The sequence below is a fragment of the Rhinolophus sinicus genome, linkage group LG18, assembly GCF_036562045.2.
Source record: "Rhinolophus sinicus isolate RSC01 linkage group LG18, ASM3656204v1, whole genome shotgun sequence".
Lineage (NCBI taxonomy): Eukaryota > Metazoa > Chordata > Mammalia > Chiroptera > Rhinolophidae > Rhinolophus > Rhinolophus sinicus.
The window spans coordinates 16,762,148-16,776,417 of NC_133767.1; the positions used below are offsets into that span (position 1 = coordinate 16,762,148).

Here is a 14,270-nt window from a genome sequence, read left to right on the forward strand (position 1 = left end):
AGGGCCTTTGCTCTGGCTGCTCCTGGCTTGAGAGGCTTGGCTCTGACTCTGCCCATGGCTGAGCTCAGATGTCACCTCGCTGCCCCTGCCTGGCTCTCCACCCCATTGCCCCATCATGGGGCTCGCTCAGCGCTTAGCACAATGTGGACTTACCCTGTTCGCGAAGGGGCAGTAGAGGGGCGGTTAAGAGACAACTTCGGGTGACATCGCAGTTCTGCCTCGCACTAGCTGTGTGACCTTGAGAAGTGACTTCACTTCTCTCTACTCGTTTCCTCGTTCACAACCCAGAGATAAGAGCACCCACCTCGCAGGGTAGCTGTGAGCATGAAGGGTCCGTCCCGGGGAAGCCGAGAATGCAGGGCCGGCGTTGGCTGTGACTGAGCCCCCCTCCCCCGGCACAGGGGGCACTCCACTGCCTCCCAGGGGACACTGTGTCCTCCGAGTCCCCGGGGAATAACTGACCAGTGATTCAGACCACTGCGATCTCCTGCTTATCGATGCTGTTTTGTGTTTCTTCAGGCTCAACACGAAAAGCCTGGAGCAGGCGAGCATGGAGTACGAGGCCCCCCTGATGCCCTGTGGCTGTATCCTCCCCCGTTACCCACTGCACTGCCTGGGCTCGGGGCCAGGTCTGGGACCCAGGGAGAGGGCGCCTGGGTTTCCTAGGAGAGGGTGGGAGGGCTCCCTGGTCTCGGGCACACTGGTGCTGCTGGGACTGGGGCAGCACCACGACTCTAGCTGGGAGGGGCCGAGGAGCTGGACCTGACCCCCGGGACGAGACTGGGGGGCTGTCCTTGGGACCAGGCTGGGAGGAGGTGAAGAAGGAACAGCAGCTCGAATTTACTGGACCCCAACTGCAGCCCGGCACCGTTCACGATGGTTGCCTGCATTAACTTGCCATGTTAGCCCCATGTGGTGGGTTCTGCTCCCATCCCCATGTCACTAGCTGGGGAAACTGGGGCACGGAGAGGCTAAGGAACCTGCCCAAGGCTGCACAGCTGGGAGGGGCAGGGCCGGGTTGGTGACACAGGCCACCTGGCTCTCTCAGTGCCAGTTCTCCTGGAAGGACTGCCACCTGGGCCCTGCTGCTCGTCAGGTTCCCTGCCCTGCCTGCTCCTGGGAATGCTGGGAGCGAGTGGGGGGCCAGGCTGAGGAAGGGCTGGATGCCCGGTTGTCAGCAATGGGGGCCCGCCTGCCACAGCCCGTCCCTCCTGCTGCTGCAAAGATCATGTATTCCCACGTGCCCCGACAGCCCGCACACTTGGATTGGATGGAGGAGGGAACAGCGTCTCTCGTCTGTGATTTTACAACAAGGGGAACTGAGGCATGAGACAGTGTGAGGCCTGGTCAGTTTGTTCAGCCCAATACAATGCATTTGTGACACACACGTGTCCCTATCCTGTGAGCTTCCTGGAGAGTACAGTCCTCTCCTGTCTTCTGGGGCCTGGAAAAAGGTTTTCAATCTCAGCACGCGCGCACACACAGTTTAAAGAAAATCTAATGCCACATATTTTGATAGGTTTCAGTCTCAGTGAGATAAAATCATTTTTTTCTCGTTCTATATAAACCAAAAAAAAAAATCACATCCCTATGTTATCTTTGTCGTCGTTTTACTTTGTTCTCAGAAACTTAAAGCTGTTTTTCCTTAATGCCACGTCCCAGTCATTTTTCAGTTTCAGCTGCTGACCAGCTGGGGCGACCCTTACTACATTGGTCTCACGGGCCTGGAGTTGTATGACGAGCGGGGAGAGAAGATCCCTCTGTCGGAAAACAGTATCCTTTCCAGGCGGAAGGGGCCCCACCCCAACTGCCGGGAGCCTGGGGGGTCAGGGGCAGGAGCAGAGCCCTGAATGGACAGGGAAATGACCCTGCAGGAATCAGCCCTGGGATTAAAAATGCCGCAGGCTCTGTTTCCGGTCAGATGCTGGCCCTTGGGGTGGGCACAGCAGTGAGCAGTGGGCAGCCAGGCCTAAGCAGGGATCCATCACACAGAGTCCTGTGGTCCTGGGAACTGGAAGAGGCTACCAACTGGAGCTCCCCTTGGAGCACCACGGCCACGTGGGAGTTGTAAAGGCTCTGACAAGGCCTGCAGGGCACGACCTGAGGCACTGCCTTCAACCCAGTGTGTCCTGAGTTTATTGACGATGGAACCCTATGGTGTGGAATGGCTTTTAACTCTTTTAAATGAGTTGCTGATATATTTTAAAAATCAGGTTTCACATAACAACCCCAGACTTTAGCCTCTCTTGAGAACATGGCAATGGGAGGCAAGTGATACACAGCGACGATGGCTGGACCTGAGTATCCGCTGCCCTTTCCCCCAAGCGTCCTTCTCATTGATCTCAGCCCTCACTCACTGATAACCACCAGGCCCCCAAAACCCCGTGTTAGCGTTTGCTGAGGGCTCACTCTGCAGGCACTGTGCCAGGCTCATCGCATAGTCAGTCCCTCATTTGCCCTCATGACAGTCTTGTGAAGTCAGTGCTGTTGTTACCCCATTTTACAGATGAGGAACAGACACAGAGAGGTTGAGCAACTTGTCCGAGGTTGCACAGCCAGTCAATGATGGAGCTGGGAGTCTGGCTCCAGAGACCAGGCTCTTGACTGCTGAGCTGGCCCCTCTGGGCTCTCAACCTGTGACTCCCCAACCCAGCACAGTTAGGGACCGGCCAGAGCAGGTCAAACCCCAAAGCCTGCCTGGCATCTCTTCGGGGTCCCCCAGCTCCAGTTGGGTCCTGTTCTGCCTTCTCCTGGTGACATGATACTCCTCCCCTGGGATAAATGATTCTTGGTGGTTTGGGCTGTTCACTGATTCCAAGAGCGCTCACATCCAGTGTCCTCTGAGATGCTCCCGTCAATTCTGGGATGTAGAGATGTTTATACCCATTTTACAGATGAGGAAATAGGCCCAGGGACGTCCCGTGACTCGCCCAAGACCTCACAGGTCAGAATGGCAGAGCCAGAGCTGGAACCGGCTTCTCTAGGCCCGCGTTAATGCCCATCAGTGGAGTGGCTGTCGCTGGGTCAGGCTTCTCCCGTCCTTCCGGTCTTGGCACAGCCCTCACAGGCTGAGGCAGAGTCCAGCCATGACCTTGCAAAAGAAACCCTTCGCAGCAGCATTTGCCTTCCACTCTCCAGAGTGTCAGCAGCGTATTTCCCCAGCAGTTCTGGGACACTCCCCCTTTCCAGCTGTCTGTCTGCATTGTTTCGATTCCTCCCCTTTCCTTAGAACTGGCTGCCCCCCCCACTCCCCCCCACTCCCCTCGGCCTCCATGCTCTCGTTTCCCCCAGAACATGTCTAATCTGTCATTTCTCTGGCTGCCCAAAGCAGCAGACGCCAGCCACTGCCAGCCCCTCCAGCCCCGTGTCCTCCCAGCCCTGCAGTCCGTGTGACAAGAGGGGCCCAGGGGTGAGCACAGTGCTTTGAGTTATGGCCGCTTAGAGGCTGCCACAGATATCGCCGCCTTCCCCGACAGCGTCAACTGCCTGGAGGGCGTGTGCGGGGACGTCCGGACCCCCGACAAGCTCATCGACCAAGTGAACGACACCAGTGACGGCAGGCACATGTGGCTGGCTCCCATCCTGCCGGGCCTGGTGGGTTCCCAGGGGCCCCCAGCGGGCAGGGGAGCGGGGAGCCCGTTTCAAACGTGTCTTTCTGCCAGGCCAAGTGAATCTTGAATGAGTCCAAATGCCCGGGAGTTTTCAGGGAGGCTCAGGTCGTAGCCACCAGCTCTTCGGGGCCAGCAGTTCTTTCTCTTTGCTCTTGGGCACTTATTATAGGGGCCAGCAGGGAGATAAGGGCCAGTGGGACTCTGAAGCTGGGAGCCCCAGGGTAGCCGTCCTGGGGGCCGGGGCATCCGCGGTGGGCATTGGTCTCTGCTTCTCTTTCCTGCCTCTGCTGCTCCCTGCAGCCCCACCCTCTCCACTTTCTCCTTCCTTATGTCACCAGGCATTTGACCCCAACTGTGCCCTCTCTCTGACCAAATCTGCCTGGTCGTCTCTGCCAACACACTGACTCAGTTTCCCCAGTCGCAGACCCTGCCATGGGTTCTGCTTGTCTTTTTTCTCCAAGGCCTGATGGCAAGCCTAAGGGTATCCTCCACCCACTTGGGACTTCTCGATGGAGGTGAGAGGCCAGGACATGGGACAGGTGGGTTTAGCACCCGCCAGCCTCCCAGCCACGCGGCCAGAGGCCTGGGTCGGTGTCGTGCCATAGGTAGGGGAGTCAGACCACTATAGTCTCGCTGGCGGCTGGGTTGGACACACAGGAAGCAGGAGCCATATGATCCGGGACCCACCGTATGCTTCTCTGCCAACTGACCTCACTTGCTAACTGCAATCCAGGCTTGCAGGCTCAGCCACGGCAGTTATATCAGTGGCTAATGGCTAACCGGTAACAGCTGATGGCCACTAGTCACAGCTGATGACCATCTACTACCTGAGCCAGCACCTTTCCACGTGAGGCCGAGAGCCTGGAAACTGCTCTCCTAGCTCTGTCCCCACCATCAGGATGTACAGCAGCCTGGGGCACTCGTGTGACCACTGAAGGGTCCCCTCTTCCGCCCCGTGTGATTAGACGGAGGGATAAGGGGGTGCATTTTCCTCTCCAAACACAGGAAAGGCAGCATCGGCAGTTCTGTGCTGGAGGTTTTCCAAATACCCTTCCCCCAAACTGCCCGCCCCCGAGTATCAGGGTCCATCAGCTTTCCCTGAAGCCAGCCCTCTAGCCCCAGCCCCAGCCCTGCAAAGGGGGCGCACAGGTCCACCAGCCCTCAGACCCCGGCCACATGCTCGTGGCCCCCACACCGGTCCAGCCTTCCATCATCTCGGGGCACTTGGGGCAACCGAGGATGGCCACAGGCTGAGACCAGGGCAGAAACGGGCACAGCGAAGCCTGGAGCCTGTGCCAACACTGAAGGCTTGTTGCTTCATTCCATCTTACAAGGGCCCCTCATAGTTAAGAGTCTTTTGGCGAGAGAGGAGATGGGAGGCTGTTGGGTCCCACGTCACTAGCTGATGCCACCCCCGATCTGGCCCACCCCCTCCCTTCGCCCTTCCCGCAGAGGTTCAAGGACTCATGCTGCAAATTACCCAGCGGTGCCCTAGGGCCCTTCTGCTCTGCTTTCCCAGGATTGGGGAAAGGACAGACGGGTCACTGACTGCCTGGGGCTCCCTGACTCAGGAGTTGAGGCCTGGTCCCTTTGCCCCGGTGCCCCAGACCGTGCTTCTGGCCTGACCTGGGGGAAAGGGAAGGGCTCACCCAGTTCTCCGTGGGGATTGAAATGGGGGCCACGCCAGGCCCAAGAAAGCAGGCCCTCCAAGAGCCAGCTCAGCGGTTTGTTGCAAAGGCAGTCACACGTGAGCTGACTCACGATGGGCTTCGAGCAGATGAAAGGCAGCGGGAACCCCCTGCCCCCAGCCCTGAGCAACGCAGGCTCCCGTGAGCGCACTGCCTCGGGCGCCCCCCAGGCGCGCCCCACACACACCTGGCAGCCCCCGCCCAGCCCAGCGTCTCTGTTTGCAAACACGCCTGTTTTAATTAGTCCTTCTCTCTGATAGGTGAACCGGGTCTATGTGATTTTTGATCTCCCTACCACCGTGTCCATGATCAAACTGTGGAATTACGCGAAAACACCCCAACGAGGGGTGAAGGAGTTTGGCGTAAGTACTTATTATTAGCTGGTGCTTTTTTTTTTTTTTAGGTCATCGTACTCACTGGTAATTAGCCACCAGCAGTTACCATTTGTCACAGTTTGATTGACTTCTCTCTGTTGCAACCTTAGACAGAAATTCCAGGTCTTCCATGCAGGAAATCTGCCATCCAACTGTGAATTCAAACCGCCACCCAGCGATTTGAATCATCGCCCTGAAAACACAGAAAGTGCCTCTTCTTTCATCTTCTCGAATGTAGTGGTTTAGGGAGTTCTCGTTGGGGGGGTGAGGCGACGCTGGGTTGGGGAGCGTGGGGACCTCCCAGCTCTGCCCCCTGGGCTAAAGGTATTTCAGTCCCCTGAGCCTCAGCTTCCTGAGGGCCTGTGCCTTCGCCAGTGGTTGTGACGCTGTAAAGTCCTGACACAGGTCGGGCACCTGTAAGCGAAGCTCCGCGCAGTGATGCGCTTTGCACGAGGTCGCAGGCGGGAGGGGGCGGGGCCTCCGCCAAGCGCCGCCTCTGTCTCCTCAGCTCCTGGTGGACGACTTGCTCGTGTACAATGGGATCCTGGCCATGGTGGGCCACCTGGTTGGGGGCATCCTGCCCACGTGCGAGCCCACAGTGCCCCACCACACCATCCTTTTCACGGAGGACACGGACATCTGCCAGCAAGAGAAACACACCGCTGTCAGGTGCGCCCCGAGCGCCGCGCCACAACCCCGGCCCCCCAGCCCTGCCGAGGACAGATGGCAGGGACACGCGGCCCGGGCCTGATGGAGCTGCCCGTCTTCTCCCTCCCGGCTACAGGCACCTGGAGGACCAGGACGTCCAGATGATGAATGAAAACCAAATCGTTACCAACTCGAAAAGGAAGCAGAGGGCAGCGGACCCAGGTCAGCTTCTGCGCACTGCCCCCTCGGGAGTTTGGGCTGAGAGGAGCTGGCAGCATCACACAGCCTCTCGCCCGCCGGCTGCCCTCAGACCCCTCTTCTCCACCCAGGAGGGGCGGATAGGGGCAGAACCCCGAGCCACGAGGCCCCTTCCTCCTGCGGGGCCAGTGGCCTGGTGCCGCTTCCTGGAAGCCAGGCCTTTGCACACAGAGGGAGAAGCCCATTGAGGGCAGAAGCATGTTAGCAAAGGGGGTGCCCTGGGCCGTGGATGCACAGGGTGAGGGCTTCCCAGATGAGGTGGTGTGTGAGCTGCTTCCTCAAAGATGCAGGGAGTTGGCCCCACGGAGGGAACAGTGTGGGGGGAGGCCTGCTCCAGGCAGAGGGGCTGGGTCAGCCGCCAGCAGCGGGGCTCAGGCTGCTGGGAGGTGCAGGTGGGGGCCAGCTCTGCAGGGGCCTGGTGGCAGCCCTCCAGGGGAGAGGCTGGTAACCTGATCCCTCCGTGCTCTCTCCCCACACAGCCTTACGCCCCAAAACCTGCATAAGTGAGAAGGAGACAGCCAGGCGGTGGTGGTGCTGACTGGAGAAGGAGGACGAGCTGGTCCCCAGCCAGCGTGGGGCACCGCCACTGGCCGCCACTCAGCACCTGTGTCCCCGCCCTCAGCCCTCAGTGTCGGCCAGCCCAGACCCCAGGGCTGGAAGAGCTGTGGTATGGAGGGGAGCCCGCTGGGGAAAAGGGACTTGAGGGGTGGACGGGCCTGTTCACAGGCGGGAGGAGCCAAGGCCGCTGCTACAAGACGAGCTGTGGCCTCTGACTCTCCCCAGCAGGGAGTCCGGACACCCCGCTTGGTGCCTCTCCCATAAGACCCAGCAAAGGAGGGCCAGCGTCCATTCAGGCCTGTCATAGGTTCCCTGCCTCCATGCAGCCCGGAGCCTGGCTGAGAGGGCAGGGGGACCGGGCCTCAAACACCAATACCAACACACGGGGTGTGCTGGTGGGGGGGCTCCACCTTCAGGGTCCCAAGCTGAGGTGCCAGCTCCCCTTCCCCCATACACATCCCGGCCTCATTTGGGGGCTGGCAGAGCTGGCTGAGAGGGTGGGGCTGTCCCCTGGACCCCCAGTGTCTAACCTGGATTTGCTACAACGCCCTCACCATCCCGGTCCTGCTGGTCCTGCAGGGGCGTCGGGCCTCTTGTCAGGCCTGAGAAGGGATTAGCCAAGGACATGTGTCCTGCTGAGGAAAGGAAGGGAGCTGTGCCCACCCGCTGTCCAGTGCTGGGCTGCCCCTGGCATGCCTGCACTGTCCCTGTGGCACTGCCAGGCCCAGACAGGACTGGCAGTTGGGCAGCTTCCAACCCCAGATGGCCAGCGGGGCCCATCCAGATGCCCTCTGGCCACAGGGGAGGACCAGTGCCACAGCCCACCCTCAGCCCCAGCCCCTCCGGACACAACTCTGTCTGGAGGGGTCCCTGGGGTCTGATGGCAGCCTTTTCTTGCTTGCTCTCTTGCTTTTTGTCCCCATCTGTGCCCTTGGAGTCAGGCAGTGAGGTTCTTGCTGCCCAGGCCCCGCCCCTTCTCCCTCTTCCAGCAGCTTCCCAGCAAGTTGGAAAGGTGCCTTGCACCCCCAGCCGAGAGAAGCCCAGAACGCATCTATTTCCATCTATGTAACAAGCTCGGATCAGGGACCTAATTGGTTTCCCAGTGGTGGGTAATTTCTCGTCCCAATATTAATCCGCTGTTTTCCTGGCGCCCGGCCCGGCCCGCGGCAATACTGTACTCCAATGCGTTCCTATGCGCCCGAGAGCCCTGCAAACACGTTATGAGCTTTGCAGCTTCCGCGCGCGGGCAGCTGTGCAAATGCGCTTTTCATTTGGAGCATGGGGTCGATGTGAATATAAGGAATTGTTTCTCCCCAAGAAGATACATCATTTCTGTAGTTTCCAAGCCCCCACTTCTCTGCTCACCTCTGGGATATGGCGAGCTCCCACAGGGCCTCCAGGCTCCCTGGAGAGCTGGGGTGGGTGGGGTGGGGGTGGGGGAGTCGAGGGCTGATCACACCAGCCCCTTGTGACCAAAACCAGTGCGGTGGCTTTAAAGGGAGCCCAGCCGTCCATTCCCACCTGAGGCACGAGCACAGGTCAGATTTGCTGGGGAGAGAGCACAAAAGCTGCACACGCTCGCTCCTGGAATCTCAGCTGATATTTATAATAATTGAATGAAAATTCAATTGTATGGACCATGCAATTTAGGAGGAAAGAAAGCCTGTACAGGCATTAACTCTAAAATAAATTTCTATTTTTTTCTCTTGCACAATCAGTAGACGTTATTAAGAGTAGAGTTTGACCCCCTGGCTTTGGGGTCAAGAACTGCTGCAGTCACTGAAGCCTGGCCAGGTGACATGGGGGACGTCCCCTCTCTGAGCTGCTTTTTCCCCCACCTGCGAATGGGGACACGATCCTGGCACTGAGTGTCAAACAGATGCCAGAGCCCACCCGTACACGGCGGTTATTTCACGCCTGGCGCTCGCTCACTCGATCCCAGTCACGGCCTATGGGGTGGGTCCCATGTGATAATCCTTACAGATACGGGGGCAGAAGCCCAGAGAGGTTGAGTAACTTACTGAAGAGCCCAGCTTTGGCAGCCATTGGCCAACACACAGATCCTGAGAGAGCCATAGGCCCGGGCCCAGGGGTGAGGTCTCCTGGGGCTTTGGCCCTGGGGGTTCCTTTCAGCGCATGTGGACCCTGGAAGCCGGTACCCAGATGCCCGATTCCCGGCCTCTTCTGCAGTTTCCACTGCCCTGCTTCTGTGGGGGCGAGCGTGGCAGTTCTGTTGGCGTCTGGATGAAGCCGCCCGTGAGTGGGGAAAAGGTTCAGTTGAAGCGGGGTCTGGACGGCGGCTCGGGCGCCAGCCGTTGCCTTGGTGCTGGACAAGAGGGCCCTTTGGAAACTCACCTCCCTCACTGTCCCAGGGAGAAGTGCGTCCCTCTGCCCCCCACCATACTCCCTTACCACACACATGGAGAGAAGATGGCAAAGCCTCTGGTAGGCTCACCCCCTCCCTGCTTCCAAGTTCCTAAGAAGACAGAGGGGCCCTGCTCTGCCCAGACACCCTGGTGTTGGAGAGCCACCCCCCCCGACACACACGGTTGTATGTCTGCACCGGCCCTGGAGACCCTCAAGGGCAGGCGAGCCCTTCAGCCATGGAACGGGAGGCCGGACAGTCCCCTGCAGGCAGCAGTCCCCAACCTGTGCCCCGTGAACATCCCAGAGCTGGTTCATCCACCCTCCTGGCCTCTCCAGGGAGGTAAAAGCAGGGGGGGTCATTCCTGGCCCCTCAGCCCCCCATGGGCAGAAACGCCACAGTCCTTAGCCCACCTTTGCGAGCTGGAGGCGGCAGTCCCCACCTGAACCCTGGTGGGGGGACAGAGGCTTCCTCCCCCACATGCTGTGCCCACCCTGCCCCACAAGCACAGGGTGTCAATCAGCCCAGAGCTGTAGCTGTCAGGCCCCTGGGTGACAACAAGCCCAGGCATGGGTTCCTGGAAGTGAATCTTGGCCACAGCAGAGAAGAGGCTTCAGGAAGCCCGGACTCCCGGAGGAATCTCCCCGCAGACCTCCATCCCCGTCTCTGTCCAGCAGTGGGACGGACCTGCTTCCGTCTGTCTGTCTGTCTATTTGGCTCCAGACAGACAGCTCCGGCATTGGCAGCCTGAGCTCGGAAGGAGCCAGAAGGCCCCCAAAGCTTCCGAGGCCGTTTTTGCAGCCGACAGGTGGCACTGCCCCAGGCCCAGGCGTTTGCCCAGATGTCCTGGTCGTCCCCAGGCTGCCCCGCCCACCCCACTCAGGGCCAGGATGGTCCCTTTCTGAGGCCGCAAGCCCCTCTCAGCCTCATGAGTGAAGCTGCAGGTCGCATCTGGTGGCTCAGCCTTCTCAGGGTCGGCTGGCTGTGCGGGTTTGGGCAATTCCCGCTTCCCTGGAAAAACTGGGCGATCTGGGAGCTCTGGTCCCACATTCCTGGGTGGCTCCTGAGCCCGGGCAGGTGCTCGCCAGGTCCCCGAGTCCCCACCAGCCCTTTTGTCTCCCACTCGCCTGCTTCCCTCACCTGTGTGACCTTCACAGTTTGTACCCTTGAGACACAGGCCCTGAATGGGGGGAGCAGGACCAGATGGGGTGACAGTGTGGAAAGTGCCCGTGGGAGTCCCCCCGGGTGTGCAGAGGGCTCTCCTGGGCCCTGGGACTCAAACCTCCGGATGCAGGCAGGCCGCAGGGAGGCAGGCAGGGCCTCTGTTCAATGAGTCGCATTCCCGCGGGCTGTGGGGCTGAGTGCCCGCTGTGCAGGCCTGTCCCTGGACCGCTGTGTGATGGTGGCATTCACGACACCACTTCCAGGCTCCCAGCCTCTGGGAAACTGCTCCACTCGCGGCCCCTGCTGAAGGGCCAGACTTTGGCAGCCATATGGTGGTGTGACCTTGGCAAAGGCTTCCCTACCCAGCAGGGTGCCAGCCAGCAGTGCCTGATTCAGGGAGGTGCGGTGGGCACCCTTAGTTAGAGCAGCTCCTGGGAGGGGGATGCACTCGCTAAGCTCCGTGATGACCCTCACCTTACAGGTGTGCAAACGGGCTGTCACAGTAAGAGAACCACCTAGGGGCACGCCCGGCTCCACACACGCTCCTCACCAGCACCCCCGCCCCCCCACCCCTGCCCCCTCCAGGCCCATCTCAACTCCCAGGCACCTACTTGGCTTCAGCTGCCTGGTACTCGGAGGGCACTAGCCTGGGAGCAGGTCACTCTCACTCCTCTTGCCAACTCTTGCCCCGTTCTGTTGCTTCACTCCATCCCCCCCACACACACCCTGGAAGTTCCCAGAGGGGCCGGGAGGGTCCGAAGAAGGGTGCTGGGTCTGCCGGGGGGCTTCTCCCTTTCAGAGTCCCCTTCCCGCTCCCGCTGGAGTCCCAGGGCCACCCCCCACCACGTCCTGGCCATTCCTGCCAGCTGCCCACTGCCCTCCCCTAAGGCTCAGACAGTTACCAGTTCAGGATGAAAGTGACCAAGAAGGGTGTGGGGACAGAGTCCCAGGAAAGCAGTTTCCAGGCTCTCGGCCTCACGTGGAAAGGTGCTGGCTCAGGTAGTAGATGGTCATCAGCTGTGACTGGTTGGCCATCAGCTGTAACCGGTTAGCATTAGCTACTGATATAACTGCCGTGGCTGAGCTAGGAGGGTTGTTGGTTGGTTAGTGGAGAAGCGGATGGAGGATTTGGCTCCTGCTTCCTGTGTCTCCAACCCAGCCGCCAGCGAGACTATAGTGGTGTGACTCCCCTACCTATGGCTCTGTGGGTGTTCCTTTTTGGCCTCACCATGTCCTGTGTTCTTGTGCGGGGAGTGGGAGCTGAGACCCCGCATGACAAAGGAGGGCTGGGTGGCTCAGTTGGTTAAAGCACGAGCTCTCAATAAGGTTGCCGGTTCAATTCCCGCTGCGCCCCCTGCAACTGAAGATTGAAAACGGCAACTGGACTTGGAGCTGAGCTGCGCCCTCCTGAACTAGATTGAAGGACAACAACTTGGAGCTGATGGGCCCTGGAGAAACACACTGTTCCCCAATATTCCCCAATAAAATTAAAAAATAATAAAAAACGTGAAAAAACGTGACCAAGAGGCAATTGCCAGGGAGTGGGGCAGGGCCGTGAAGAAGGGCAGAGCCGATTTCTTGTCTGTCCTCGCAGTAAATCCTCATGAGGAGACTGGCTTTTCCTCATGACTGACGGTCCCCGCCGGGCTGAGCTGTCCTCAGTCCCACGGCTGCTCATCCACTTCCACCCGTGCAGCAGCCGATTTGTTTCCTGCCCCATAGCCCCTGAGTGAAAGGGCTGACTGGGCAGAGCTGAACTCCAGCCCAATCCCCTCCCAGCTGTGCTTCCAGCTGAGGCTCCGCGGTTTGCTTGTGGGGGTTGGTTGGGGACAGGAGCTTCCCAGATTCATCGGGGGGGGGGGGCATCTTCTCCTGATTTCCGCCAAGGCCCCCTCCACCCCGTTTCACGGCAGCACAGCATCCATACCCAAACCGGGCTCCCTCATGCCCCCCACGCCCCTCACCCCCCACCCCCCACGCCACTCACCCCCCTCACCCGTCCAAGCCACGCCCGCCCGTGATAGTTCTCTCCATCCCCAGTGCCACAGCATAAGCCCCACTGTCCCCACCAGCTCCCTCTCTGGCCACCCTGCGTCTGTCCCACACCTCGTCTCCCAGGGCCTCCCTGTGCACAACCAGCACAACCTCCCAGATGCAGAGCTGAGCATGGCCACCTCTTCAAACCCTCCCTCCTATCAATGGCTCCCTGGGGGCCCCCAGGTGAAGGGCAAACTCCTGACATAACCTGTCCTGTGCTCCTGCCACACACAGCTGTGTGGCGTTCCTTGCAGCCCCAGGGCCTTTGCACGTGCTGCGGCTTCTGCCCACACACCTTGCCGCTTCCTTCCTCATTTTCCCGTCCCTGCTGCAACGGCCCTTCCTCTGAGAGGCCCGCCCTCACCCCTCCAGTTCCAATCAGGTCTTTCCTTCGTTCATCTGTCGCGGTTCTCACATTCTGAAGCGACATTTCATTGTTGAAATGAACTCCGCAGCCCCAGATGCTTTCCTCCATCCTCACTTCCTCCCAGCAAAGGGTCACATCCCGGCAGCAGCGGCTCTTCCCAGGGGATGAGCCTCCCAGCCTGGCTGTCCTCGGGTCTCGCTGTTTCGGACGAACGCCCATGAATCAAGTTGACGTTTCCATTACCGGAGGCTGGATGGGCTGGCTGTGGTGGGGGCGGCGGGGAGATGGCTCGTCACACAGCCACCAGCCAAAGAGGGACATGAGCCCAGTGACTGCCCATCAGCCCTCCGCCCAAGGGAAGGACTGTGGCTCTGAGGACTCACTGCTCCTGGGGAGAGAGGGGGACGTGGGCAAACGAGAGGGCAGAGCCCCATTTCAGAGCACCGAGCGTGTGCAGACACGTGCCCAGGGCCAGCACACGCACCCATGAGTGTGTGCACGGGCCAACAGGAACACAGGCATGACAGTGCCGTGGGCACACGCTAGCACGCGTGCACACGTAACGTGCTACCTTGAGCTGGTGCAGCGTGCAGGCTGGCGTGGCACGCAAGCCCAGGGCGTGTGGCTACAGGGACGAGGGGTCCGGGTGCCCAGAGCAGGACAAGCGCATGAGAAGTACTCTGAGTGGGGGGTCAGGCCAGCTTCTGGGGGTCAAGGCGAAAGGCAAACACCCAAAGCCAACAGCCATTCAGGGGTCAGCACATGTCTGCTCAGCACAAGGGTTGGAGCTGGCAGAGCTGTTTGCAGGAGCAGGAGGAAGGGGCCTCTGCTCCCGCTTCCAGCTTCCCGTGTGCTCAGCCAGGCCCCCCCAGCCTTCAAGCCAGGTGGCCCCCCTCATGCCAGATGTGAGCAGACAGTGCCCCGTGCTGCCATCATGAAGACAGCCTCCAGAACCCTCAGCAGGGACCCACTGGGACCCCGCACCCAGCCTGCCTGGAAGTGCTCCTTCCGTCTCACCAGCAGCCTTCTTGCTGCAGGCTCTGTGAGGCTGAAAGACAGCTAGTTCTCACGCCTGCGCAGGAGGCGCCCTGGAGGGGACAGAAGGACTTGACACCCGAGTGACCTCCTTCCCCTCCCTCCCTGGCCTGTGCAGGCGGAGAATGTCCCCCACTTGAGCTGTTTTCACACCATAATCACATA

The 14,270-nt window shown here is 60.0% G+C and overlaps 1 protein-coding gene across 10 annotated transcripts in view; it reads left to right on the top strand.

Moving 5' to 3' along the window:
• Nucleotides 1-7,260, top strand: part of KATNIP (katanin interacting protein) — a 151,532-nt gene extending 144,272 nt beyond the window's left edge. For all 10 annotated transcript variants that reach the window (XM_019754670.2, XM_019754669.2, XM_019754672.2 and 7 more), the window contains 7 exons: nucleotides 520-584; nucleotides 1,663-1,773; nucleotides 3,455-3,594; nucleotides 5,560-5,661; nucleotides 6,182-6,342; nucleotides 6,458-6,543; nucleotides 7,059-7,260. In XM_019754670.2, the coding sequence (XP_019610229.2) occupies nucleotides 520-584; nucleotides 1,663-1,773; nucleotides 3,455-3,594; nucleotides 5,560-5,661; nucleotides 6,182-6,342; nucleotides 6,458-6,543; nucleotides 7,059-7,117 (724 nt within the window). In that variant the 3' untranslated portion in view covers nucleotides 7,118-7,260. The remainder of the gene's footprint in view (nucleotides 1-519; nucleotides 585-1,662; nucleotides 1,774-3,454; nucleotides 3,595-5,559; nucleotides 5,662-6,181; nucleotides 6,343-6,457; nucleotides 6,544-7,058) is intronic.
• The last annotated feature ends 7,010 nt before the right edge of the window (nucleotides 7,261-14,270 follow it).